We start from the raw sequence: 26,683 nt of genomic DNA on the forward strand, positions 1-26,683 counted from the left end.
TTCCTCATGAGCAAAGCTTAACGCAACTTGTTACAGGAGGCAAACCAGATTTGTTCTATTAGATCAACTAAAGATAATGTGGACAGACAGGTAGATGCCATTCCGTGGGAATGCAGAGCTCTGAGTACTAAAAATACAGTCAAAATAAATTTGTTTTTTTTCCCCTTAAATTGAAATGAAATCAAGGCAGAGCTCGAAGATGCAGGACACATAAAATGTGTTTTAATGTGAAATAAAAATATAATAAAAATTTAAATAACAGTTTCTATCCAGCAGGAACATAACTAACCAGGTTAACGGTCCACTGAGCTGTGATCAAGTGTAGTTTCAGTGCCATTTGTGGTATTTCCAGGCTGTCAGCTCTGCACATGTGAAACTCAGCCATGGAAATCTCATCTCTGTTTCAGTGCTGAAGCATTGCAGCGCTTAAGCAGCACTTTGGAAAAAGAAAAAAAAACGTGGCATTTTACTGTCGAACATAGAATTTGGTAACAGTTCAGTGCAGGCAAGTAATGCATATCGTCTCTGGTATTAATCCTTGTCATCTCTTTAATGCTGAAATATCCTCACCTTCCTCTCCCCACAGATTAATGTTAGCCAAGCGAACCTTGTGCACATGTGCTCCTAAGGTGACTCCCAGCCTTTACTGAATCATTAAGTCTTAACTTTGCAGTAATTGGCGCAGACTTTACAGTGCAGTGCTGATCTGTGAATGGATCTCGTGCCATAACTGAGGTCTGCTGTAATGACTTAGGGACTTAGAGTGTATAAATGTACCTTCAGGGGGGCTTATTGGCAATGAGTGTAGCTGCCTTAAGGAACACCATGAAAATCGTGAAAAACCTTAGCAATGCAGCTTGGAGCCTCAGGTGAACTTCCAGCCTCTGCTTCGATGATGCAAAGTGCTTTGTGATGCAGAGCAGACCATGGACATCTAAATCTAATCTAAATCTCTCAGGGAGATTGAGAAAGCACACGCAACTGACAATTTGGGGGAAAGGGTAAGTTACCGCAGATGAGTTGCTCCGTGTTACCTAGAGTAAAGCTAAAGATCTCAAATTTGTGGTAGACCAAAGGTTTTTTTTTGTTGATTGCTATTGTAAACAAAATTTTTGATGTGACACCAGATGACCAGCTCATGAATGGTTCATGATAGCTCCAAGCATGACAACTCTCCCTCTGCTTCCTTGTCTCTGCACATGGAAGGTTTCTATTAAAGATAATTAGCACCATAACTTGGTTAGATGTTTCTGGAAGACATGCAGCGACCGCACAATGGGTTTAATCACAGAGCTCCTTCCGCCGTCTCTTCGTTTTTGGAGTGGAGTCATCCCTGTCCCTCGCCCCCACACATCCACAGAGGGGCCAGGGATTCCCCAGAAGGCCGATCCCATGGAGTTGCTGTGTTTATTGTTCATCAGGGAAGGCTTTGACTCCAGAACAGCAGACATAGACAGTACATGGTGGTGTGTGTGTGTGTGTGTGCATAAGGAAGCGTAAGCAGTCAGAATAGCTCTTGGTCATCTACTGACCCTAACGGCTATTTAACATTTCACAGCAGCTGCCATAAAGATAAACTTTCTGGAGATATCCCGGAGCTTTCTCGCCATACCACAGCTTTTTTTGTGCTTGTTAAACTCTGGAAGAAGGCGATCGAAGAGGGCTGACAGCAGAAATGGCTTCTATTTGCAGTGAGACACACAACAACCACGAGATGGAAAATCTTTGTGAGTATCTGTGTATTGTGTTGTCCGTGGGAGAGCTTGGATGTTGTAGTCTATCACGCTGCAAAGGCAGGAGGGATGACTGGTTTCCATTAAGGCCAATCAAGTTGAGGCATGGTGTATCTTCTTCAGATGGGGATGTGGGAGAATGGACGCACAGAAAGGAAAAATCCCAAGATGCCAGTTGAATATTTTTCTTTCTATTTCATTGCAAACCTCATTGTTTAGTTGAAAAACAACTGCTCAGGAGACAGGATTCAGCGCTTCCTCTCAAAATGCTTGTTTCACTCTCTTGAGTTGAAGAAACAGCTTCTTGCCTGATTTATTTTGGAAGGAAACAATGCTTTTATAGAAAACAGGGCTTTGTTTGAGCATGTGGTACTTGACAGCAGCAAAGGCCACGCATACTTTTTCTTTCTGAGTCCTTAGTGGCAGCTCTCTACATTAAGCAGTCCAGCTGAGAAAGCTTTAGTGTCTTAAAATGTGACCAGTTTGTCTTCTTTGCGGTCAGATTTGTATAAACAGCAAGGACATTTTACTCTGTTAGCGCTGTTAAAAATGTTGATGAAAAAGCAAACGCATGTCTGAGTTATTGTAACCCTGTGTAGAAATGTGCAAGTCTGAGGAATAAACCGAGAGGACCGAAGTATTTTACTGTCAACATGTGGAGCACCTGGAGATATATACACAGATGAATCCATCTGTACTGTGAATGTATGTTCAGTGATTCTGGTTGAGTCTTGGAGGCCACTTAAGGGTGTTGAGAGAATTCATCCTCGCTCATCACACACATGCTGTCTCCATTTGTACCACAGGGGAGCAGAGCAACCGCAGCAAACGAAACACAACAGGAAGTCTCCAACAGACCCAGATATCTTCCCTGTAGATATACAGGCCAAGCCAGATGTTCTTCCTCTTTCCCCTTCTCCCTCCTGCTCCTCACTCTACCGACCATCCCCGACCCCATTCCCAACCCCCGCCTCCTCCTCATCCTCCTAAACTTTATCTTCCCCCCCCTGTTGCCTCCTCTTTCCCCCTCTTCTCCTTGCTTATAGCCTTTCCCTCAGCTCAGCCTCCCTCAGGGAGGACGTGTCACTGAGTCACTCGGTCTGCTGAGTCATGGAGGTGGCTCTTTTAATAAGCTCCATATGTGCTCTGACCTGATTGGGTGGCCTTCAGCAATCAGCCCTGACCCCTGGGCCAATCACAGGGTTTCCTCAATAGTGCGCTCGGCAGGCCAGTCATCACCACATATTAGTCTTCGGTTACCTCTACAAACCACATGATCTGATCTAGCTGAATGTTGAGCTGTGTTTTGAAGCAAAATGACGACTGGGTTTCCAAAGAAAAAATAGTGAAACACAACTAAAATCTCTTCATTAAGGTTTGCAGGCCAGCTGTAAGCTGACTCCTGGTCGATATGGGGCAGTATTTGCTTATTTCTAAATGGAAGTAGCTGAAAATTGTCCATGAAATGGGCACAAACACACACTCTCATAGCGTGCCTCCTGCCTTACACAGTTAATCACCGAGCTTGGATTCTAATTTAATTTATTTGCCATAAATTTTTTGCTCAAAGCTGCTTTGTAGGCTCTTTACAGGACTAATAAAATAATGCTAACATGGCAGACATCTGCTTTGATCTTTAGTTCCCACAGGAGGAAATGGCAACTTCTGACACTAGTAGGTCAAGGGTCTAAACCCTTGTTGTTTATTGTTTAGTGACAGCTATATGTAAAATGTTTTCTTTGATAAAAAAGAAAAAGAAAAGAGATATACAGTGGGAATGTGTCCAAATCTTTGCTCAGAACTTCAGAGAAGATTTAGCTTTTCGTCCTTTTTCCACATCCTGTGACAGATTTGAGATATCGATCTCTATTGAGACAAAGTCCTTTGCTTGACTTGATTGAATTTCTACAGTAACTCACTGATTGATAACAATAGCAGCTGATTATACATTGACAGGGTAGTTAAAGTGATATTACTGTGTGTGTTTCTTTTCGATAGCACGACAGATTTGTAAAAGGAAACTCATAACAACAATGAAAATGTTTCAACAGTGTACAGCACAGACGGCCAGGTATACACACACTGATAGATTGCAGTCATACTTCTGTGCAGTCACTTTCACAACAAAACCACAGCAAAATGTGAACCTCAGCTCCAGCTTTGACAGGAAGGAAATATTTGTGCTGAATGTTATGAAAACCTCCATCGGGCCTTCAGGCTGTTTGCATGGAAAAAAAAAAGTTGAGCCATATCAACAAAGGAACAAATTAATCACCCTGTTGTTCCATTTAGTAAAGCTCAAATCCATTTTATATGCGCCATCTTTTTCCAATCTTTAAAATCTATTCTTAGAAAACATCTTTTCACATGTCGACTGCGTTACCATTTTGCAGTAAAGCGGGCTGGCTGTGATAAACGTGAATCTCTCTGTTGTGGGTGAACTGGGACACAGGAAGCACAGCAAAGCAATGCAGATTTCCAGAGAACATTTGGGTTTTGGAACCACCGTCATCTGTTTTGCAGCCAATTTTGACTTCGGTGCAGCTTGATTCACTCAAGTCGTTACATGAGGATTTCATATTGCTGTAAGCTGAGTGGTGGCGGGTCAAAACAGGCTAATGAAAACAGAAGAAACACAGCAACTGCAGCACAGACCACGAAAAAAGAACATCTATGACGTTTGTCTATGTTTGCGTTTTGGCTGGAGACTCTTCTATCTTTCACTTCTTTTCTTGGCAAGAGATAAGAAGACTCCTGTCTTTGTGTGGTAAATATAAGGCTATGCAACCTATATACAGCATTAGCTTAGCACAAACTCTGGAAAAAACCTGCCTGCTAGCACCTTCAGAGCTCACAGAGTGACACATGATATTGTGTTTGTTTAATCAGTAACAGAAACTAGCATCAAAATGACATGTTGTTGTTGTTTTAACTAAAACATTTATTGTAGTAATCCCACTCTGAAGTTGCCTGGTAGTTATACTGTTCAGTCACAGGACACAGCCTCCATTAAACTACAAGCTGTTTGCAGTCTGGTTATATGAGAGAGAGGATGCTTTCTTGAAACTCTAAAGAGGGAGATTATAGGAAGGAAATTGTTCAACATGAGCCTACTGTGTCGGGATCGAATGTTGCCCGTCATCTTGTCTGCATATGTTTGGCGATTGCAGAGTTTGTGTGATTGTGTCAGCTGTGAGGAAGACCCAGAAGGTCTCGAACTGCTTTGTTCCTCTTCACACACCCACGTCACTGAGCTAACCTTCAAACTTAAGCCTCATAATTAACGTCCAACAAGTGGTTTTCGTGACTTAGCTCAGGATGAGAATATTTCCCCAAAATGTCAAGTAATTCCTTCAATGGTGTATTTTTATTTTTATTTTTTGATTCTATGTTTGAAATGTTCTGTGTTCGTCATGGATTATGTTACGATTCAACCACAGTTTTGAGGGATGGACTCTTGTGTGTGTGTGTTTGTGTCAGAGAGAAAGAGAGGGAGGGCCTTAGTCGATTCAAGGAGAGAGAGATGACTGAATGTTTTACACACACACACACACACACACACACACACACACACACACACACACACACACACACACACACACACATGCTCACATGATTTAATGCCCTCTCTGTGAAACAAAGCAGTGGGGGCAATAGAGCAGATGGACACACACAAGGACATGGAAGTAAGGAGGATATTGGCTCTTGTCTTGTGCAAACACACACTCTCTCTATCACATACACATATATTCCTTTATTTTGCCAAAAACACTCTCTCGCTCTTTTGATTAAACTGCGCGCACACGCACACACACACACACACACACACACACACACAGAGCTTCCCCTCTTGTGGGTTTACTTAATAGCACGTGGTTTGAGATAGCCCTCTATATCCACAATGTTCTCTATTCACTTTATCTGAATGAGGGGTGTGGCTGCTGAATGCCTTCCTAGCCACTTGGGATAGCGGTCACATGACTGTGCTGTGGGCGTGGCCAGGAGAGCAGCAGCAGCAGCAGCAGCAGCCTCGGCCTCACCAGCTGGAGCTGTGATTGAGGGAGAGGAAGAGAGTGGGAGAGAAGAGAGGGAGAAGAGAGAAGGAGAGGAAAGGGTTGGGTGAGTAGTCGATTTTTTGCCTTCTCCGTCTCGCTACAAGAGCTGTGAATGATTGTGAGGAGGGAGAAAGAGGCAGGAGAAGTGTTTTGGGGGGTGGTGTGTGTGTGTGTGTGTGTGGAGGCAGAAACAGATATGGGTTGTTGCTTTGAGGCAGCTGGTGTCAAAGTTAGTTAACCAGGTGTCTCATGGCTGCTGTGTGGAAAATGAAGTGTTGAGGCAGAGAGGTGGACAGTGAGTGTGTTGTTGGCAGGAGTTCTGTGGAGAACTTGTAATTTAGTGTGCAGGGCTTGTGCTTGTTTATCTCTCTCTTCTCCTCTCTATCCTTTCCCTTTCCCATTGTTCAGCCATCAGGGAGAGTTTGGGGGGTCAGTTCTACCACTTTGCTACCCTCCCTCCCTCCCTCCCCTCTTCACAGTACTCCCCTCCTCTTTTCTTTCTCCCTCCCATTGTGTCTTCAGCTCTGGAGCATGCATGGATAATCAATCTGCCATAATGGAACAGAGAGCTGACCAATCAGGATAACCCGTATTACTCTTTAAGTTCTCAGTCCTCCAGGGCTCTAGTCATGTTTCCTCTCTCAGCCTCGGCTCCTGTCACATCAGCTAGAGTTTCCAGTCTGACTTTGATCCAGTGCAGTGGATTAGCCAGGCACTGATGGAGCCAAGCTGTTAGGACATGATTTAATTTTGACAATCCCTTGTGCCTGCCTCTCCAGAGAGTTTGTTGCCAAGTTCAGGAAGAGTTGAAGATGAGATGAACAGGTCATACTTTCAGTTTGAGTTTTGCTCTTCCACAGGGAATATGATGAACTCTCCTCCCAACTCCTCTGGTGGTGGGAAGTAAATTAGGTTGTGGTTAAGTCATTTAGCTTCAATTTTGTCCCCCAGAGGCCAGAAAATCCAGCAATATCAGTTATCCTCTATGTTTTTCGGTCCGTCACATGGTCTAGTTTCACCCAGTTTGGTTGAATAGTTGCTTTGTTGGATGCTGCACCCAAAAACTCAGTGAACTTCTCACCAAGGAATCACAAGAAAAGACACTAAAAAGCAACGGGTGTTTTCCCGGCTTCATTTTCAGTCTAGTCATATAGAGGCGCTGTCAGATGTTCTAGATGTCCTTGCTTTGCGGCATACACACCATACTTTGCAAGAAAAGTAATGCATTTGACCTTGCACATTGAGACCAGAGTGTGATTATATCGCACCTGGTTGCTGTAGACGGTATATAAAAGTCAATGTGTCACAACACGTAGTAGTAGTTGTAACAAGTCATTTCCCACGGTGTCAGCCTGCTGTGTCAGTGTCCAGAAGCTTCAGTAGCTCCCAATGCTACTGAATCCTCACATTTCTAATGCTGCTTCATATCTGATTTACATAAAGCATTAACACAATATGCTTCACAATAGGTGCCAGTTAAAGCCACTTAGCCATTGTTTGCATGTTTTTTTTAATCAGATTAGCTGGCTGATAATAAGTAATTCAATCACCACAGATAAACACTTAATTAGGATTGTTTGGGGCCGGCAGCATGAACAATTCACACAGAGGCTTTTTTTTCTTGCTGTAATTTAAAGCCTGATATCATATAACTAGTCCTGTCAAATATTTAATGTTGTGTTGCAGGTGCCAGGAAAGATTTCAAAGCCAATTCTTCAAAGCTCAGTCCTCTCTTGTGTACAGGTAACTTGTTGTTTCCATCATGTTGGACACTGCAGTACCTTCAGGCCCATATTTTTAACTAAAGAATTTGCCCTGAAGGCAACAAAGCTGTCAGGAGAAGAGGTGTAAACTTTACTTTACTGTAAACAAGCAGAGTGTCTGAAAATATTCTTTCCCACATTATAAAACATCAAGCCAACTGTGTCCCTGTTTACCATAGAATATACACTGCACTCACCTTATTTTCATGTTGCAGCAAGTCAATAATGTGGTTACATTTTTTGTTTGTGGTTTTATCAACAGCAGTTTCTCTGCAAAAACGATGGACTAGCAGCCTTTGTGTAAAATGCAATAGGAAGTCAAAGATAACAAACTTGCAGCCATGTCTTGTATCACTCTGGATGCCCACACTGGGAGGATGTTTTCTGTTCTCCATGTATGTCACGAGCGGGAGGAAGTCGGACGTGTCATGTCCTGTCAGAGAGATAGGTTGAGGGCCTGCCAACACTGGGGGGTTGGAGGAGAGGAGAGGGCACAATATGACAGTTTGTGGCGATCTTCCTTCTACTAATAATACCATGATAGTATTATGCCTGGAGGTATTGTGGCTCATCTGTCACTTAATGTTTTGGATCCTGGGCGATAATTGGAAATTACAGAATGTGTGTCACAACCACCTCACGTTTGTTTGCAGTACTAGTGTCGACCCACAGCCTGCAATTGAGAACTTAGTATTAACATTTATTTTTGCAGAGTGAAATTCCTAAACTGTCACCACAGATTCTATATAATTTATTGCTTTCTTCTTGGGAGTATTGATATATTGAAAACTTGATACTAAATATTTAGCTCCCTTGTGTTGTGTGAGATTCATAGCCAAGTATTGAAGCGATTTTCTAATAAGAAAAGAAACTTATTAGAGAGACGAGCAGTATTTTAATTGCATCTAAAAACAGCAGATGACCTCTAGACTGAGTCAATTGGCTTTGGGTTTTTTTTCTCTCAGAATCTTGCATCTTAAAATACCAGAAAGTGTTAAAGGTAATTAATTAAGCTTATTAATTAATTAAAGCAGAAGGAAGCGATCCGGCCGTTTTAGCTAACTTCTTGTCAGCCTATGGAGTTAGCAGTCCCCGCCCTCGTCCCTACGTCACCACATTCACGCGCATCCCTTGGCTGCACACACAGAGAGGACCACCCCTTTATGCCGTTCTCTCTCCTCATTGGATAAAGGTTGTAGGATACAAGGAAAGTTTTCTCCTCGGCTTACAGCAGAGCAGAGTGACAGACAGACCCGTGTTTCAGACCAAACACTCTATATAAGTGATTGCTGTTGGAATATATAACTATTTAAGACTTATATTAACACAAACATTCTACTTACTTCTGCTTTAAGCTAATGTATTTTATGTGCAACTAACTGGTGCTATTCAAAAAGAGTCATCTCCAACTTCACAGAAGTTGGCTTTCATGTCCCCTTGTTGAGTGGTGCACAGCATCCATTGTTGAAGCTATTCAAACCAGTCGGCCACTTTCCTAGTTGCTGCCTGGTGGTTGTGTGATTTATTGCACCATGGGCTCCATTTGTCCTTTGCCCTGTACCAGCCCCCCCCCTCCACTGCAGCTGCTGATGGGTCTACGGCCAGATCTCCCAGTTCCCCTTCCACGTTTCTCAGAAATGTTTGGGCTCTGAGTTACTGCTGTGGTCAGTTAGCCTACAGTACAGTACTGAGAACTGCCCCGAACAGTGGGCTCTCCCGATGATACTCGGCACCACGGCGACCTCCCTCCTGCGCTGGGATTTCATTTCTCATGTAATTTCGGTCTCTGCTTACAGCTGTCTTTCCAAACAGTGGGCCCTCTTGTTGTGTTTTTCAGCTTGTCGCTGTTATTGTAGCATTTATCTTACATCTCCTCTCTACATGTCTCTGGTCTTGCCCTTTACCTCGCTGACCCTCTCAATGCACAGCTCTCTCTCTCTCTCTCCATCTCTTCACACCCTTTCAATCTTTTTCGAGGTGTTTTCGGGACAGGTCATTATCTACCAGAGCAGAAGTTTCCATGCGTAGAGCTGTATTTCAACACCGGGCAGCACCATCTGCTTTGCTCCATGTTAGGCCAGGGGTCGCATTCCCGGTGGGTCGACACAGGGGACAAGAGTGAAAGATGAAGTGGGCCAGTAGCATTCTTCAGACCTTTTCTGAAGTGCCGCCGTCTGTTTGTGTCCGCCATAGCTGTCATCGACCTCACCGAAGCTCATCGTCTTACATGGCAGGGAGTCATTATGATGGAAAATACGTCAGGATTTTTTTAATCTGTGCGTTCCTTTGGTTTCAAAGCATGGTTGGGGGGATTGAGTGAGAGGGATTTCCTCCTGGATGTACATGACAGACCCAGTGAGAACTTCCTATATCCTCACAGCTCCCTTCTGTCGACCTCACTCTGTCACTACCGACTGTAAACACACCGTTTTGTTATCTCCCGCTAACAGAGCCAAGTGTAGCATTAAGCTAGTGGCCTGTGATCCTTTAAAAACGTGCTTAACACTTGACATTGAAATGGTTTTTCAGAGAGACTTTTTGAAACCCTTTTGGGGATTGTGGTTCGGCTCATTATCTGCCCATTACAGGGTGGAGACAAAATAATGTCAACACCTCTTGGAAGAAAATTTAAAAGCAGTAAATCACTACCACAATATAAGCTGTTATACCACCTGGCCTAGAAGTCTATCCATATACTATGTGTCAATTCAAACTTGTGGCTGCTCTTCCTGTGTTTCTCTCTGTGCTGCCATTACTCTGACTGTAATCCCTGACTTGAATACTCTTCTTTGACCAGTGCACCTGTGGTGTTGTTACTGCATAGTGCAGCCACTTTATATACTCTGTGTAACAGAGTGTGTAACCTGTTTTCACACTTGGGGCTAAGCCAGGTGTATCACTATTACTCATTATGTTGTAAAGTGCTAGTATCCCAAGATGAGGCAGTGTGATTTTTCTTTAGAGAATCAAAAAGAGCCCATTCTTTACCTGGCTGTGCTCATAAAAGTGCTCATAAAAATCTCAGAGGATATTAAATTGTTCATATGTTAATCCTGTTTTCATGTGACACACTTAGGGCTGTCAGTCAACTGCTGTCTTCTGCTTTCTGGTCCCTCCATCTATCTCTGCCAGACAGCAGCAGACATAAAACTTTATGATCTCTTCCTCTTTAGAAGGAGCCACCAAAGGGGCAGTGGAAATGTCATCTCCGGTAAAAAAAAAAAAAAAAAAAAGGAAGAGAGAGAGAACAGTAAAAGAAAAACTTGCTTAGACACACATGTAAAAATGTTGTCTCAAATAGAGACAGTGTTTAAGAGCTGTAGTAACTGTGTGAGTTAAGGTGAGTGAGTGGAAGAACAGACGTGACACTTTATTTTCCCAAATCTCAACCCCATAGGGAATGACTGCATTTTGAACATATGCTCAGACAGACTGCAGGCAAGGCAGGAGAAAAAAATCTTTTCTGTTCCTTTTTTTTACTCACAAGCATCACTTGAGAGAACTCCCATCTTTCCATGACATGTTATTTAAAAACTTAAATTGATTAAAAACAACTTATCAGTGACTCATGTATAATTTGTGTGAACTGTGATCTAAGGTAGTTTTGTTGGCCAGACATTAAAAGGGTTTTATTTATAGTAAAGAACCTCATGACCCACATTTCAGGGGAGTTAAAGGTGGATAAAAGACATTTCTTATCTTCAGTACAAGAGAAGTCTTTGATTAAGACTTGGACATGTTGTCTTTATCTGATTCCTGATTTTGGAATGCCGATATGTCTCGGTGCAACAAAGTTGAATTTGATGAGCCTGCTTAAGATGCTACAAGAAAATATTTAATTATTGTTAAGTCTCATTTCCTTGCAACTGTATCCTGCATAACAGCTGCAGGAATTTCCAAACAATTGTGCAAAAAGCTGCAAAAACATCACAAGGTTAGCACATTCATGATGGCAACATTTAAACTGCATGAACACATAACTGAGTTATAAAATCCTCCTACATGGACTGGTTCCTTGTGCGGCAGCGTCTGTCAACAACTGCACTGTTTAAATAGTTTGGCTCATCAGGACTAATTACACGTTGTACCGTACATGCCAATCATTTTATGATTTCTCTCCGTCTTTGTCTCTTTAACTCCCCGTCTTTTTTTCCCTCTCAGTAGGGTAGTTACCAAACTGATACTGTCAGAGCCTAGGCTGGAGTCGAACAATAACATTACAAACAAATACCTACTTTCTTACATAATTCAAAACAGGGAAGTGGTGATGTGGCATGTGTGGATCGATGGAAACTGCATTTCTTTGGTTTTACGGGGGTTTCTCAGAAACACAATGAAGCCTTTGTTTCTGGTATTGGCATGCTCAAGTTTCACTCGGTGAATATTAAATGTAGGGTTGGATGTGATGTTCCTGATGGGATTTTAATGAAGGCCCTGAGAGGGGGGTGTTGAGTTGTGTGTGTGAATCTAGAGTAGGAAGGCGATTCTCTGAAGGGCTGCACTGTATCAGATCAAAATGAAATCCTTTGTGTCAGTTTTCCAGGGGGTTAGATTACAGGTCAGTTTAAGTAAGAGACAAAGTGGCCTTGACGCTTCAGGGTAGTGGTTATTGATATCTGTCAACTAAATGTTTATACATTGCATTCTTTTTGAAATATTAACATGATCTATTACTCTTTTTTTTGTGAAGGTTGAGGCCAGACAAGAATGCTGCCTGAAAACCATATTGTAATTCATGGTCTCCTCTGAGCTTTGCTGGCGTTCACGGATTACACAACAATACATCCTGATTATTCTGCTGAAGTTTTTTCCAAAAAAAATGTAATAAGTTACCCCCCTCACTTTAAAGTTGTCCAGTCTATCACTTTTATCCTGCCAAAGGTAATTTCAAGTGAGAGATTTACCGTCACTATATTTGTGCAATTTTTCAGAGGCTTATCCACTTTTCAAGACCTGCAATGATGGATGAGCAGTGATATTCCATATTTACTTCTTTGACCTAATTTAAAGTATAACCGTGGTCATCTAATACTGCACATCTTTACTATTGTAGTACTCAAGTCCAGGACTTAGACTGGTCCAACTCCAAATCTGGATTTCAGGACTAATGACCTAGGGGCTCGAGACTTGTCTCAGTATCAAGGTTTAGTGAATAAACACTCTGGCACATCCATAAAATTGGAAGCAGCAGAGGTTGCTGTATCCCCCAAACACTGAATCCTACAACTCCCATAATGCAACACAACATTTCTCCCATGATTCTTTCAAACTCCACCCTTCTAATGAAAAAAATCATATACTCAAGTTACAAGTTCATGCTTAGGTGGTTTTTTGCCACTGCAACATCATCAGGGTTATTTTGTCAGACTTGTCAAAGCTGCCTTTAGAGCCATAGAAAACATTCAGAGTTGTTTTTATAACCGTTTGCACATGCTGAGAGTGGTAACTGTTGTGATGAGTTAATTGGTGAGGTGCCCCTTTAAGATAGGACTGGAAGTATAGCTGTGGTTTTTGTCTTCAGTGAAGCCTTGGTGACAAACAGGAAACCAAACACAGCTACCATAATGCTGACAAAACACATGACACAAACTCATTTTTGAGCCCAGTGTGAATAAAATACAAGTGTTCTGAAGGAGCAGGGTTTTCTTTTCTTTTTTTTTTTCTTTACCAACTGCCGTGTCTTTGGTTAACATTATCCAGCAGACCAAGGACAAGCAGCAAGCTTGGTATCATCCTTTAGAAACGTGAGGATTCACATGTAAATTCCAGCGATGTAACTCACAACAGCCCCCATTCAGCTACAAGTGCCCTCGTTTGAAAATAAAGTACCAGAGTCATCTCTTTGATGGGATCTATCCAATCATGCAAAGAAAAAGCCTGAACTCATCTCCATTCATTAAACAAAGCTCTCAAATCAGCTAATCCTGAAGTGCTGCGATTGCATGTCACGAGGTGAATAAAAAAAATCCTCTTCCTGGTGTATTTACTGGAATTTATCTTCACTTATAACATCTGTTTAGTTTTAATAAAGTTGTTTTCATTCAGGGAGTTTGTATTGATAACGGGAGATAAGAGGCAGGCCAAATATTTGGATATGTTTTCTCATTTAAGGGTCAGGAAGGTTTGCGGGTGCACCTGTTATGGGCTCTGTACAGGTCAGTTTCCCATATTTTTCATTTGAATGAGCCATGTTCCTCACTGTGGCTTTTTTTTTGTTGGCTCCATTTAAATGAAAACAGTGCTCTTTGAAGGAATTTTATTCCACTGAGGTCTACCATGGCTGATACAACTTTCTATTTTGATGCATCTGCTGGGTCTGTCTGCGTCTTTGTGAACTGTTTGGATTTAACGGTTGAGGCTGCTGAGTCGTGATCTTAGTCATACTGTGCATCTCTGTTCATTTGTGATGAGATTACTCATCCAGAAATGCAGCCGTTGGCAGTAGCAAAGGTTGTTGACGCTTTCTTTGTGAAATGTGATCACACATGAACCAAGGGTCATGAAGATGCGCTGTAATAGGCTGAGCTGTCACTCGGCTACATGAGGGACACTTTTATAAAAAAGCAGCGCAACAACTAAAGGCCACCTCGAAAGAGGCAGCATTAGGAAGTAGCGCTAAATGTAAATGGGTTTTATGAGAAGTAGTGAGTTGTCAGCTTGGGTAACAGTTGGACTCTTGGTACTGCTCATTGTTCCTCCCTTTTCCATTGCATGCGCTCATGTGTCCTACATTTGCTTGTTTTAGTTACTATGGTTGTGTGTTTCCCTGCCACAGTGAGACTGCTCGTCTATTCTTAGAGAACGGCCTTGTAAGCCGGCAGATGGCCCGTGGCTGGCGTGGTGGAGGTGCTCAGGAGGCCAGTTGGCTGCAGAACCTGGAGTATGTCATTAGAGCTCATTTACATTGTATCGTTCAAGAGGCTACTCATGCAATCTGCGGGGTTCGGTGCAGCCAGATGCCACCACATGACACTGCAAATAAAAATTGCAACACACACATCTCAAGGATGAGTCGATCCAAGGACCTCAGGATCATTGTTTCACTTCTAAGACGCAGCATTTCTGTCTTTTGCTTTCTTGAGGACATCAGCGCAGCCTTGATGATGTGGCTTTCACAGAAGGTTTCCATTACAGCACAGATTGAACGGTCCTGAACGTCAGGAATGCTGTTATGCTGATAAAATTGATGTCTTAGCATAAAGGGAAATTGCCCCTTTGAATGTGTTTTGAATTATTGAGCAAAGACAAAACCTATTACACTGAGCATTGACTGACTGTTGATGGGACGGACTTCTCCCTTTTTTTCTCTCTCTCTCTCAAAAGTTTAGCAATGTATTTATTGAGTTTTGGCCAAGCCACATGTGCTCCCACAGCACTGTTCATCATGCTGTGTGGGAACTGAAGGTTGGAGAGAGAGAGACTGATGGTTACTGTCAAGACTGCTGAAGGTGTGGTACAGCCCTTCCTCCTCACACATACAGTCCAGCTCTTGTGTGTCTTGACGAACAAGGAAAAACTGTATCAAGTTGAGAGAGTTTAAAGCTGACTCATCAATACTGCCATGAGTTTGGATTTTTAGAAGGAGGGGTGGCATTGTGATGTTGGTACATTTTCCTCTGCACACAGTGGGATATTCATAGTTGTTGCTTGGCATTGTTCAGTTACGCTGTTTGTGTGTGTAAATCTGTTTTTCTTTGGCACGCGTGTGTCTCTGTGTGTGTGCAGCTCGTCTCACTTTTCCCAGGACAAAGTCACAGAGAGCCAGACAGGAAGGCTTTTTATTCCCCCGTGAAAAGTTTGTACATCATAGTTGTAATAAAAATTGGAAAAATTGTTACTCGTTGCCAGATCGTGTCTCCTCTAGCTGTATTTCACACTTTCTGGGCAAAGCTCTGAGCAGGAGGACTCGGTTGGAGGAAATGTTCCACTGCCACATGTGTTTCATTGATATTCATATCACCGAGAAGCACAAAGCTGCAGGAACATGTTAGTATACAGGCGGGCCACTGCTGTGTCATACCAACAAAATCAAAATTACAGCAAAAGCTGATGGAGATGCCGGTGTTTTCAACTCTTTTCTTTCTCTTTTCTGGGGGAAAAACAATGCAGCCAGAAAGTGTCAGTCTGCAGAGGGTAGCCTACATCCAGGATGGCTGTGTCCATTCAGTTTCAGGTGAATGTCTCTGTGGTTTGTAGTGTCTGTGACTGCAAACCTCACACAGACATAACCACACGTTTCTGTCACACAGGAAATGTTGTCTCCTCCTACATTAAGCGTGCAAGTCGAGCGCTGCTGCTGCTGCTGCTGCTACAAGCACGCACTAGCATATTTGGCAAAGTTGAGCCGTTGTCATTTTTTTGGGGGGTGGTTTGCCTGTTGCAGCAGTGCGTTGGCACACAGCCTCAGTCTTCTACCGACTGATCCTCCTTAAGTTGAAGAAAGCCGTGATTTGTAGTTGGCAGCTCCTTCGCCCCACAAGGTCTGTTTTCTTTGTGTGTGTGTTTTTTGTGTTCCTAATTCTTTTGCGATTATGAAATTCATCTCTACAGCTGCACTCTTCCACTTTGGCTTCAGCTTCCACGTCATTTGTCTCTGAGAAGTTAAGAGTTCCTTCAGTGGGTTCCTCTGCTAACATGAGACGGTGGTTGAAAACGTTAGGAAGCAGATGCGTGCCTTTTTCTCATTTGATTTATTGGTTAGTTTTATAGTGGAGTGTGTGTGTGTGATTTGGAGTAAGGATTACTGGGAAAAGAAGTGTTCTTTATCAAACGCATAGGAAAAAGTTTATTTTGTTATTTTACGCACATGTGTGCACATCTGTCTGCCTGTGGACAAAAGTTGGGTTTCTGGCACAGTGCAAAAGACACATTATCACCTCTGTATCATCTTGGGTAAAAGGCAAGTGTTCATAAATGTGTGTTTAAGGCTGCTATATCCTGTTTCACACAGGAAATGAACTTCTCAGATCGGTATCTTCCACAAGCTTCACACTGAGCATGTTGTTCTCAGCAGTTCACATCGTTTCATTTGCATTCTGTACATGCAGTTGTTTTTTACAGTTAGTGCCTCCATTTTTACTACCAACTTGATTTGTCGCTTTGTAGCTTCAACATCACAAATATCTGAAATCATATGCAAATCTATTAACATATTCCTTTCTCTTGTGTCTTATCTTTGTATCCCTCAGGGTCAGAGGTCAATCTGAGCCACAGCAACATGTCTGAATCCGTCAAGCCCAACAGCCCCAGTCTGCAAGGCAAGGGGGAGAAGAGCCATGGCAGCGACTTCAGCTATGTGGGCATCGATGCCATCCTGGAGCAGATGAGGAGGAAGGCCATGAAGCAGGGCTTCGAGTTTAACATCATGGTTGTTGGTGAGTGTGACGTGCACAGCCACACATTGATTGATTTACTGCAGATAGTGGTGTGTGTGTGTGTGTGTGTGTGTGTGTGTGTGTTGTTATTTTTCTGCTTTTTATAATTTCTCCTCTCTTCTTCTTCTGCTTTCAGTTCCCTTTCACTTTCCTGCCTTTGTATTGGTTTTCTTTATGGTGCTGACTTTAACCTTGTCTCTGATTTATCTTCATATGCAACCAATTTACCAAAGTAATTTAACTTCATTGGCATCATTAAAAACAAGATGTGGTGAGTGTGAAGGTCAAGGTGAATGGGGTGCAAAACCACTTGCTTGAATCAGTGGTGACACTTTTTAATATTTAACAAATAACCTGAATCAGTCCTTTTAGTGTAACCAATTCTTTTCTTTTTATGTGTGAACTGAACCACACAGAAATCTTGAGATCGAAATCTTGAGAAAAACTGGTCCCAAGGACAAAGCACAAAAAGTCACAGCATAGCATCCATATGAGAGCAGGTGGACGGTGGCCTTACTGTATAAATACAACAGTAAATCTGCGGTATGACGTGAAGATTAGTTTAAACAGCTTCTCATCCAGCCTGACCTTCAGCTCAACGCTGAGCTTGATTACACATCCACGTTAGATTTGGATAAAACTCTATCCTAAAATCTAAACTGACGCAGATGTATTCAGGAGGACTTGAAGCTGTAATTGCTTCCAAATGCCTTATGTTTACAACAGCTATTGAGTCAGTGTTGAATTCAGCAAAATAAAGAAGAGAAATCAGATGGTTACCATTGGGAACATTTTCAATTTAAGCTGCAACAACACAGAATGAAGAACAAAGCAAGTTCAATTCTTTCTGAAGAAGCTCTGCTATCCAGAATAATTAACTCGGCGCTAAATGGACACACATTCACAGTAAACATCTTTTCTCTCAGGGTGTCATACACATCCACACACTACTTAGTGTGCAGATTCTTTAACCTGTAAAATACCTTTCATTCATTTTTTTCACCACCATCACACTTGAAAAGAAAAGAAATAAATGAGTGGCTTAACATCAGCTGTTCTATTAAGGCTCAGCCAGCATGAGTCCTCAGCTCTTTTCTTTGTGTCCATGATGTAACAAACACACACACATACACACACTTGAGTGGATAAAAGGAGGCTGTCAGGCTGAGAAAGCGGCATAATGATGGCGATTACTCTGACGAGCCAGAGCGCACACACTCCTGAGGGAAGACTCACAAACACCCCGCCAATTAGGTGCCTCTGTCATGCACTTATATGTATGTACACACACACACACACACACACACACACACACACACACACACACACACACACACACACACACACACACACACACACACACACGAAGCCTTGTCTGTACCTACATGCAGGTGAGCACATGTGAAACAGAAACAAACCGATGTGCATTATCCTCAGAGACAGGAATGTCAACATGTGTTTGTTCACACACTGAGATTAGTGTTTGTGATTTGTTAAAACCCCAATTAGATTATTTTGAGCCTCAGTGTTTGTGTTTTGATTCTGTTCATATTGGCTTGTTGGTAGTTGCTGGAGTCTGTTTGATTTCAGGCCCTGCAGGGCAAAGTTTTGTTTGCACAGAGATGTTGGCACGTTTCCATGGAGACATGCAATACAATAAACATGTTAGAGAAATGAAGGAAAGATGTAAGACAATGAAGACGTGCAACAAGACTCAGTGATACAGCTTGTGTGTGAGAATAAATAAATAAAACTCTGTTTTTTAATCTTTACCTGCATCTCAGTTTTCATCACTGTTGCAGGCACGGTGCTCGTTCCCACATAACGCTGACATGCATCCACTTGTAGAGCTCCGACTCCTCAAGGACAAATGAAACTTGTGTCATTAGAAGATATATAACACCGTGTTGTCAAGTAACACTCACGCAGTAAATAGACTGGAATAGAATACAATGCAAGTTTTCAATGGAGAAGAGCCAGGGTGAGTCTAATCCAACACAAAGTGATTTTTATTTCGCTCGAGGGAAGTTTGACAGATACTTTTTTAGCAACATCTCAAGTTCTCCTTGCTAATGTGTTTGCAAACACCTCACTGGAGTCATGTTTCTGGCTGTGAAGCCAGTGTCGACCTGCCTTATTGCAATTGATCTCCTGATAAAAATCAGTTTGTTTTATTAGTTTATTTTTGTCATCTACTGGTGTAGAGCGGTGGTTGGTTGGTTTCTTTTGGTTGCTAGTTGCTAATATGAATGAGGCACACAAAAGGTTGATGCAGGGATACCACAACGTAGAATTAAGTAAAAATAGAGCACCTTTAGAGTTTCTGTTGGTTAACGGAGTTGTTGAAAGGTTAGAGCAGCTGTGGTCTTGGCCCTGTCCCTGTCCCTGGTGGCCCCTTCTATGAGATGCGTTTGCTTAATCCCTGCCCTGAGCCAGCTGACCTTTTGATTCGCACCACACCGAGGGGGCAGCCATGGTGTCTTATTGTGTGCGTGTAAGAGAAAGTGTTGGAAGTGTGAGTTGAGTGCATGAGAAGACTGCGTTTGTAGAGTGTGTGTGATTGTGTGACACTGAGAGAGAGAGGGAGAGAGAGAGAGAGAGAGAGAGAGAGAGAGAGAGCATGGTGGGAAAAGGTGCCCTGGGTGTTGCAGAAGGCCTGGCAGCTTGGCAACGCTCCACACGACACAGTAGATGCCCACAGGGGCAGTTAACGGAGGGTGGGAGAGAGAAATATGGATGGGAGACGTGAAACATGCTGTGCCATGTTAAGCGTGTGTGTGTGTGTGTGTGTCTGTGTGTGTGTTAACAGCACAAATAAAACCCACATTATCTTGTGTGTACATCAACTTTCACATGTATAGTACTGTTGTGGACTGTCTCTAATAGTGCAATTTAACACAGAATGTGTGTCCAAGGTCAAAACCAACAAGAAAATGCTACAGCTGTTAAAATTTAAAGTGTTTTATTACTGAAATGTCTTCTGACCTGGTAGACGTGTGTCACTGGCTTAATCAGCGAATCAAGTTTGCTATTTCCTTGAGTTCGCATTCACAGGGTAGAATGGGACGTCTTTGATGTGCAGAGGTGATGTGTAGCAGAGATGCAATAACTACCACGTTCAGATTCATTTATTAATGATAAACACCAAATGTCATTCAGCCACTTTCATGGTAGTTATGCATTAAGGTAAAATCAGTATCAAAATCAAGTTATTTTAGTTAAACTTATATATAAGACTGAATGAAAACATTCAGTGTCATTTAAAGTACAATTGATAGATCATTATATTATTTTATATTTTAAGTAAGGACAAATTAAACAGTAATCTTATTGTATTCAAAGGGATGTTGCTATTTTTAAGGCAAAAATTGTTAATTTTTTCTTCTTAACTGTCTGTTTTGTTAGGACCAAAAACAGGACAGAGGTCAACAGGTGCAAATAAGGGTTCATCCTGAGTCATGAACCGTACCTCTGACTTAAGGGAATTCTTCTTCGTGTAGTTTAAGTGCAGTGATGTATTCTAAAATTGTTAAATATAGCCTTTGAATGTTTGTCTTTGTGTGTGTGTGTGTGGTGTGTGTGTATGTGTGTGTGTGTGGTCGGTCTATACAATACATCTGTCCTCTCGACCTCCTGCTCTGACCCTGCAGCTGTCCTGCTATGCTCACAGTCCATCATTAACAGACACATGTGCGCGCACACACTCGCCGCACAACCCGCACATAGGGAATGATGTCATATGCACATTAAAAACCCTAAAAGAAACTTTTGTGTTTGAGTTAAATGAGGCCTCTGACTTTGACAGCTTTGCCTTGTGACCGTCTAGGCTTAAAACAACTGGTGAATGCGGTCCCTGTTTCTCTAACTCTCGTTTGTGTGTTTTTCTGTCTTCAGGACAAAGCGGTTTGGGGAAGTCCACTCTGATGAACACCCTGTTCAAGTCCAAGGTGAGCCGTAAATCAGTCCAGCCCAACCCAGAGGAGAGGATCCCCAAGACCATCGAGATCAAGTCCATCAGTCACGGTTGGCCAAAATTCACATTCAGTAGCCTGCAGTCAATATGACCACAGCATTATTAATATGCAACATGTGTGTTTCCATAATGCTGACCTTTAGTTTTCTCTCGGTGTCCATGTGAAAGAAATGAGAAATATTAAGAAAACAACTTTTCTTTGTCCAGATATTGAAGAAAAAGGAGTGAGGATGAAGCTGACAGTAATCGACACTCCCGGCTTTGGAGATCAGATCAACAATGAAAACTGGTGAGCTAAGGTTACTTAACCTTGTGACCTTGGTGGCCATTACCAACGTCCCTTCATACATTGCATTTGTATGGTTGCTTATTCAGTATTGGTTTATCAAAGCCAAACCTCAGTGTTTTATGAAAAACACGTTGAATTTTTGCATTTCATTTACCTACTGGACAGACAATGTCTTCCTGTCGACCTTTAAGTTTGTGAGTTTCTTTCCATTAAAATTCATAATTTTTTTAACGTATAACCCTCTCAGAAAATGATATTACCTAATTTTGTGGCATTGAAGATGCTGATGGAGTATTTTGGTAAAGTTTTCATGTACAAATATTCATAATTTAGTCAATCAATTACCTTAAGTTTATCAAATTTTATTTTTGGTTAATGACTTATTTAATCTTTTATGTAACCTAGACAGAAGCTATGTGTCCCTGATGACATATAGAGGGAAAATACTATATATCTACATCTATTTATATCTACATGGAGCTATACCAGCTTATTCATCACCTTAAGTTACTCCCATAGCTTAGGTAACAGATATTGTATAAAAACTTACCTTCTCATTTCTGACCTGTGTTTCCTTCTTTCAGCTGGCAGCCCATTATGAAGTTCATCAATGACCAGTATGAAGCCTACCTGCAGGAGGAAATCAATATCGACAGGAAGAAGAGGATCCCAGACTCCAGGGTGCACTGCTGCATATACTTCATTCCTCCCACAGGCCACTGGTAAGATACTGTATCAAAGAGACGCACATTCTTGTGGCTAAGTGCCCCCACTTCATCCCACCAGTTTCTCCCACAGCCACACAGATGAATCAGGCCTTCTGGGACCGTTTCCCTCGACCTATTGTCTCTCAACAGATTCTTAACTGTGTCCTTCTCCAGCTCTTCCTTTTCATCTCTCTCTCTCTGGTGACCACATGTGGAAGTCATTCTCTCCTCAGAGGCACTGAAGTATCACTTGAAAAGTCAGATTTCAGAAAGAAATTGGACTCTGCAGTTCTCACAGTTAAGAGCGATAGTGAAACAACTGCCAGGATGTGGAGAGTGACTTATCTTGAATAGGACAAATGGTGGCGGTGGAGTTAATGATGATGAAGCTTATTTGCCAGTGTATTCACCATTTAAAAATCTACGACACGACATGAGCTCAAGATCTTCTACACTGACCTAATTTCTTGTATCAACACACATTTTTCTGCACCAGAAGTCTGGTTTTAATTGCTTTGTATTACAATCAGTGAGTGCAACATGACAGTGGTCAGACACTGGCATGTTTTAATGAGCCACTGCGCCGGCACAAGACTGTCCTCGGTGTAAATGATGCTAACAGACCAAAGTTAATGTAATTATAATGGTAATGACGATGATGTCACTTTGTGTCCAAGTAACGACGGTCACGCCCCAAAGTCTCCCTACAGTTTCTCGACAAAGCCACACATCTCTCTACCACCTGGTTGTTTAACTCGCATGACGTTTGCTTCAGCTACACTACACACTAAAACTAATGAGGAGATGATGCAAACCTTTCTCCCGCTGCTTTGTCAGTGATAAGGGTCATTTTCTCCGGGCGATGCTGTAATTTGTTCGATTCTGCAGTGATGTGTGGCGTGTCCTCATGTGCACCGAGGGCCGAGGAGGACGTACTGCCACACACACAAACAGTGAGGCTCTGAGTTTTTGTGGCTGATGCAGGCATCTTGATAGTGGTACTAAGTTAGTACACAAGTGGATAAAAAAGAACACAAAACACCAACTGTGAACACACACTCTCTAACTATCTGCCTGCATATCTCAGTGACGGCTCCTCCACTGCTGCTTCATATTTCTCTCGACTGGTAACTCAACAGTTGTCCACTTAAACCTTCTGTCTATGAGTGTGGGGTGGGGGGGTGGCATGTGTGTTACTGTGTTTCCCGCTGTTTGACAGACCCCCTCATCATCTGCTCATGTCGCCACAGCTGCTGCTGCTGAGACTGTACGTGTGTGTGTGTGTGTGTGGTCATGTAAAGCAGCGCAGGTTGTGGACTCAAGTGGGTAGTGGGCATGCTAACACTCGTATAACCACACTCATGTGGATGCCCCGAGTGTGTTTGTTGATTGTGTGTCGTCTCGTCTTGCTTACAGCTGCACGATTCAGCCAGTCCAACAACACCCCAAGCTGCTCTCCTCTTTCGCTCACCGTGAATCTGTGCTGCTTCCCTCTCTCAGCTGCCATATCCTCAAACACTGTCCCTAAAGTATCACTACCCACACACAGACTCCAGATATGCACACTTCACTGAAACACAAATACATGAAAATCCAGAGTACGATTGAAAACAAAGACACAAACATCTGTCAGGAAGTGGTGTCTTCCTTACAACCAACCGGAGAGTTGAAGGCATGAACACAAAGGAGACATCTGTTGGGCCTACTGTTACAACCTGGCACTGAGAGGAACATAGTGAAGTAGACATATTTGCATGTTTGCATATGTTTAGATAGAGAGACAATGTTCAACATATAGACATGTGGTACATATTTTTTTTTAATCAAACGTTCCAACACAGCAACATGAGCTGGAGCTTTAAAGAAGCAACATAACAACACTTTAGTTTGTGGTGGATACGTTTTGTTATTTTACACTGGTTCATGAGGGGAAAAAGTACTGGAACAAGTCTAGAAACTCCACGATGGTACTCTTATTCTGTTTTTGCTTATTTTCCCTTTTTCATTTCACACACTAATGACAGTTGAAGTTTTAAATTGAGGCCTGTTACCAATTACACAGACATGATGCCAAAAGCCTCTGAATGCCTCTGCTTTGTGACCACAATCCAAGAATGACAGGCAGGAACATTTTTTGACAGGAACTTCCCTGGTAGCTCTCTATCATTGGAGATATGCTGTTTTTTCCCTTTTTTTTTAATTTTTATTTTTTTATACATCTTTGATTGTTTGAAGCATCGCGAACAGCAGCATGTATTTATCGCAGCTCTAATATAATTTGCATGTCAGCAATTTGCTTTTAAGTTGCCTCTGTGGTTTTAGATAGATGAACAGTGCTCAGTGAAGCAGAACGCAGTCTTGGCATCTCCAGCCATTTCTGATAATGGCGGAGTCAGCCACACTATTTCCCCTCTGGATAGTCTTATTGCTAGCTCATTTAACATGTCTTCCTGAGAAAAAGAAGGCTGCACTTTGACTCTCATCAGCTCCGAGCTGGTTTCTGATCTATTACTAAAACGGAGAGAGGGCAGAGCTTTCCGGACTGTGGTAGGTTGTTTGCTCAACTTATTATTTGACCACAGAGGTTATTGTTCCCAATTTATACGGAAATGACTGCTGCTGTTTTTTTCCATCCACCTAAATAGGACAATCTGTGCATGCAAGCATGTAAATGTGCATCTGTGCATGCGTGTATACATGCATATTTATTGTCTGTACAACATATGTTTGTGTGCAAGGACACATGTGTACACATTAAAGTGTGCACATATGCTCAGTCATGCATATGACACAGCACACATGCCAACATGCCGTGTACGTTCTTGCAGCTGTGCATACACAGTTTCTGTTTGCACTTACCTGATTTATATTTGATAAATATTCACAAAGAGAGATGATCACAACCATTAACCTCTGCTCTTTTCTTTGATTCAGTCCTCACTCTCCTCCCTCTCTGCATACTTGCCAGTTGTACCTTCAGCATGAAAAATGCATAAAATATAATGTATTTGGTATTTTTGGTTGAATGCATCACTGACTTGTGTCATCTCTTTCTACCTTTCGCGCAGCTTTGTTTGTTCTTTCCTCTCTCTTGCTCTGTGCAACACATGCTCCCTTGTGTTTCATCTTGTGTACATGGTGACATGCCTGTCAGTCAGTTAGGAGAGCGAGCCGGGCCTCTCCTCCAGCTGCCCCTGGGTCTTTGAACCAGGTTGGCCTGGCTTGGCTGGGGCTAATTGGAGGGCAGAGCAGACAGCATGAGGGGAGTCTGTCTGGAGGAGTGACTAGAGGCCTCGTCGAAACGGGAGGGGAAAAAAAGCAGAAAGAAATACTAGTCAGGCTACAGTGTAGGCTGATACATGGCCAGTGCTAATGACTGCTTTTACCAGGAGCAACCAGAAAGATGTTACAGGAGAAAAGTGAAAAAAGAAGAAGACATTTTTCTAGGAGGAACAAATGGAGAGTACTTCATCCACACCTAATTTGAGTCAAGCAAAATCAGAAAAATAATCGGTCAAAAGTATATATTTTCTTACTGTCTCTGAGTGAAGGTGCATGCTCCTCCACACTTTACTGTAATCACACCTAGGAGAGTGTAACAGGAGAAGACACAGGAAAAAAAGACAGCTTCATATGTTAAAGCAGTATCATCAGGGTCAATACCAGAAACTGGGGACAACTGAATGTATGGGAGTAGACCATGATTGCCCTCTAGTGGTTGCTCTGCTCCATTACATTGCTGTATCTTTCTATATGCATGCATGTGTCGAAGGTCCTGCAGGTGAGAATATTTATGTGGTGCCAGAGATAAAAGAGACATGTTTCCATTTATACTGGATCAAGTAAAAATTCAAGAATGAAAAGGGAAAATATTCACATCTCAATGGCTCAATGAGGAAAAACTCAAAATGTTTTGAAATATTTTAACATAACGCAAATGTACAGTTACATTCATACAATAACTTGAGGTTGTGCTCTATTCTCTCTGTCCTCCTACAGCCTCAGGCCTCTGGATGTGGAGTTCATGAGGCGCCTCAGTAAGGTGGTCAACATCGTCCCCGTCATTGCCAAGGCTGACACACTGACCCTGGAGGAGAGGGACTACTTCAAACAGACGGTGAGAGGTGCCAGGCACCGCATACAGAAGCCATCTGGGCAAAACCCACACCGTACCCATCCTGGGGACTACTGTATCATCTCACAACTGTAACACTTTGAAAGTCATGCTCAGTCCAGACGGAAGCATTTAAGAGCGATTTATCTGAAGCATTTATTTACCCGAGAGGCGTTCCACAACTCCAACGTCTGGCATGTTAGTAGAAGGGGAACCTCTGCTCCGTTGCCAACTGAGCAGGCAGGCCCTTCATTACCAGGGAATTTCTGGGTGACCGTAGAAGTCAGCCAAGTTCAGAGAGGTCTGCACTGTGCAGTACATGTTGTCTCCATTGTAGCATTGTGGTAAACAGGGAATATGAATCTGTCAGTCATTCAGTTAGTGAACAGCGTTAGTGAAAATTAAAACATTATTCTATTAATTGGCTCAAACTGTTACAAGGATATTAATGACTCCTAGATGGTTCCTGGAGCTCCTGTCTAATAACTGTTGGATATCCAGGATGATTTACAATAACTTCATTGATTGCCTGATTTTTTTTTCTACAATTCCAGATTTGACTTGCTCCAATGTTTTTTTTAGGACCAAATACTTGCAAAACTAATGACATTCACATCAGCCTCAGCTGTAGCTTTTGCTGCAAATTAGCAGATGTTAGCATGCAACTATGATCAA

General features: G+C 42.3%; 1 protein-coding gene across 3 annotated transcripts in view; it reads left to right on the plus strand.

Moving 5' to 3' along the window:
- septin9b (septin 9b) overlaps nt 1–26,683 on the plus strand; it is a 72,312-nt gene that overhangs the window by 39,280 nt on the left and 6,349 nt on the right. For all 3 annotated transcript variants that reach the window (XM_085774560.1, XM_085774550.1, XM_085774541.1), the window contains exons 3-7: nt 16,740–16,925; nt 20,820–20,948; nt 21,106–21,187; nt 21,772–21,909; nt 25,894–26,011. In XM_085774560.1, the coding sequence (XP_085630686.1) occupies nt 16,740–16,925; nt 20,820–20,948; nt 21,106–21,187; nt 21,772–21,909; nt 25,894–26,011 (653 nt within the window). The remainder of the gene's footprint in view (nt 1–16,739; nt 16,926–20,819; nt 20,949–21,105; nt 21,188–21,771; nt 21,910–25,893; nt 26,012–26,683) is intronic.

Source organism: Trachurus japonicus, chromosome 1 (genome assembly GCF_045865225.1).
Source record: "Trachurus japonicus isolate A0001 chromosome 1, Traja_1.0".
Lineage (NCBI taxonomy): Eukaryota > Metazoa > Chordata > Actinopteri > Carangiformes > Carangidae > Trachurus > Trachurus japonicus.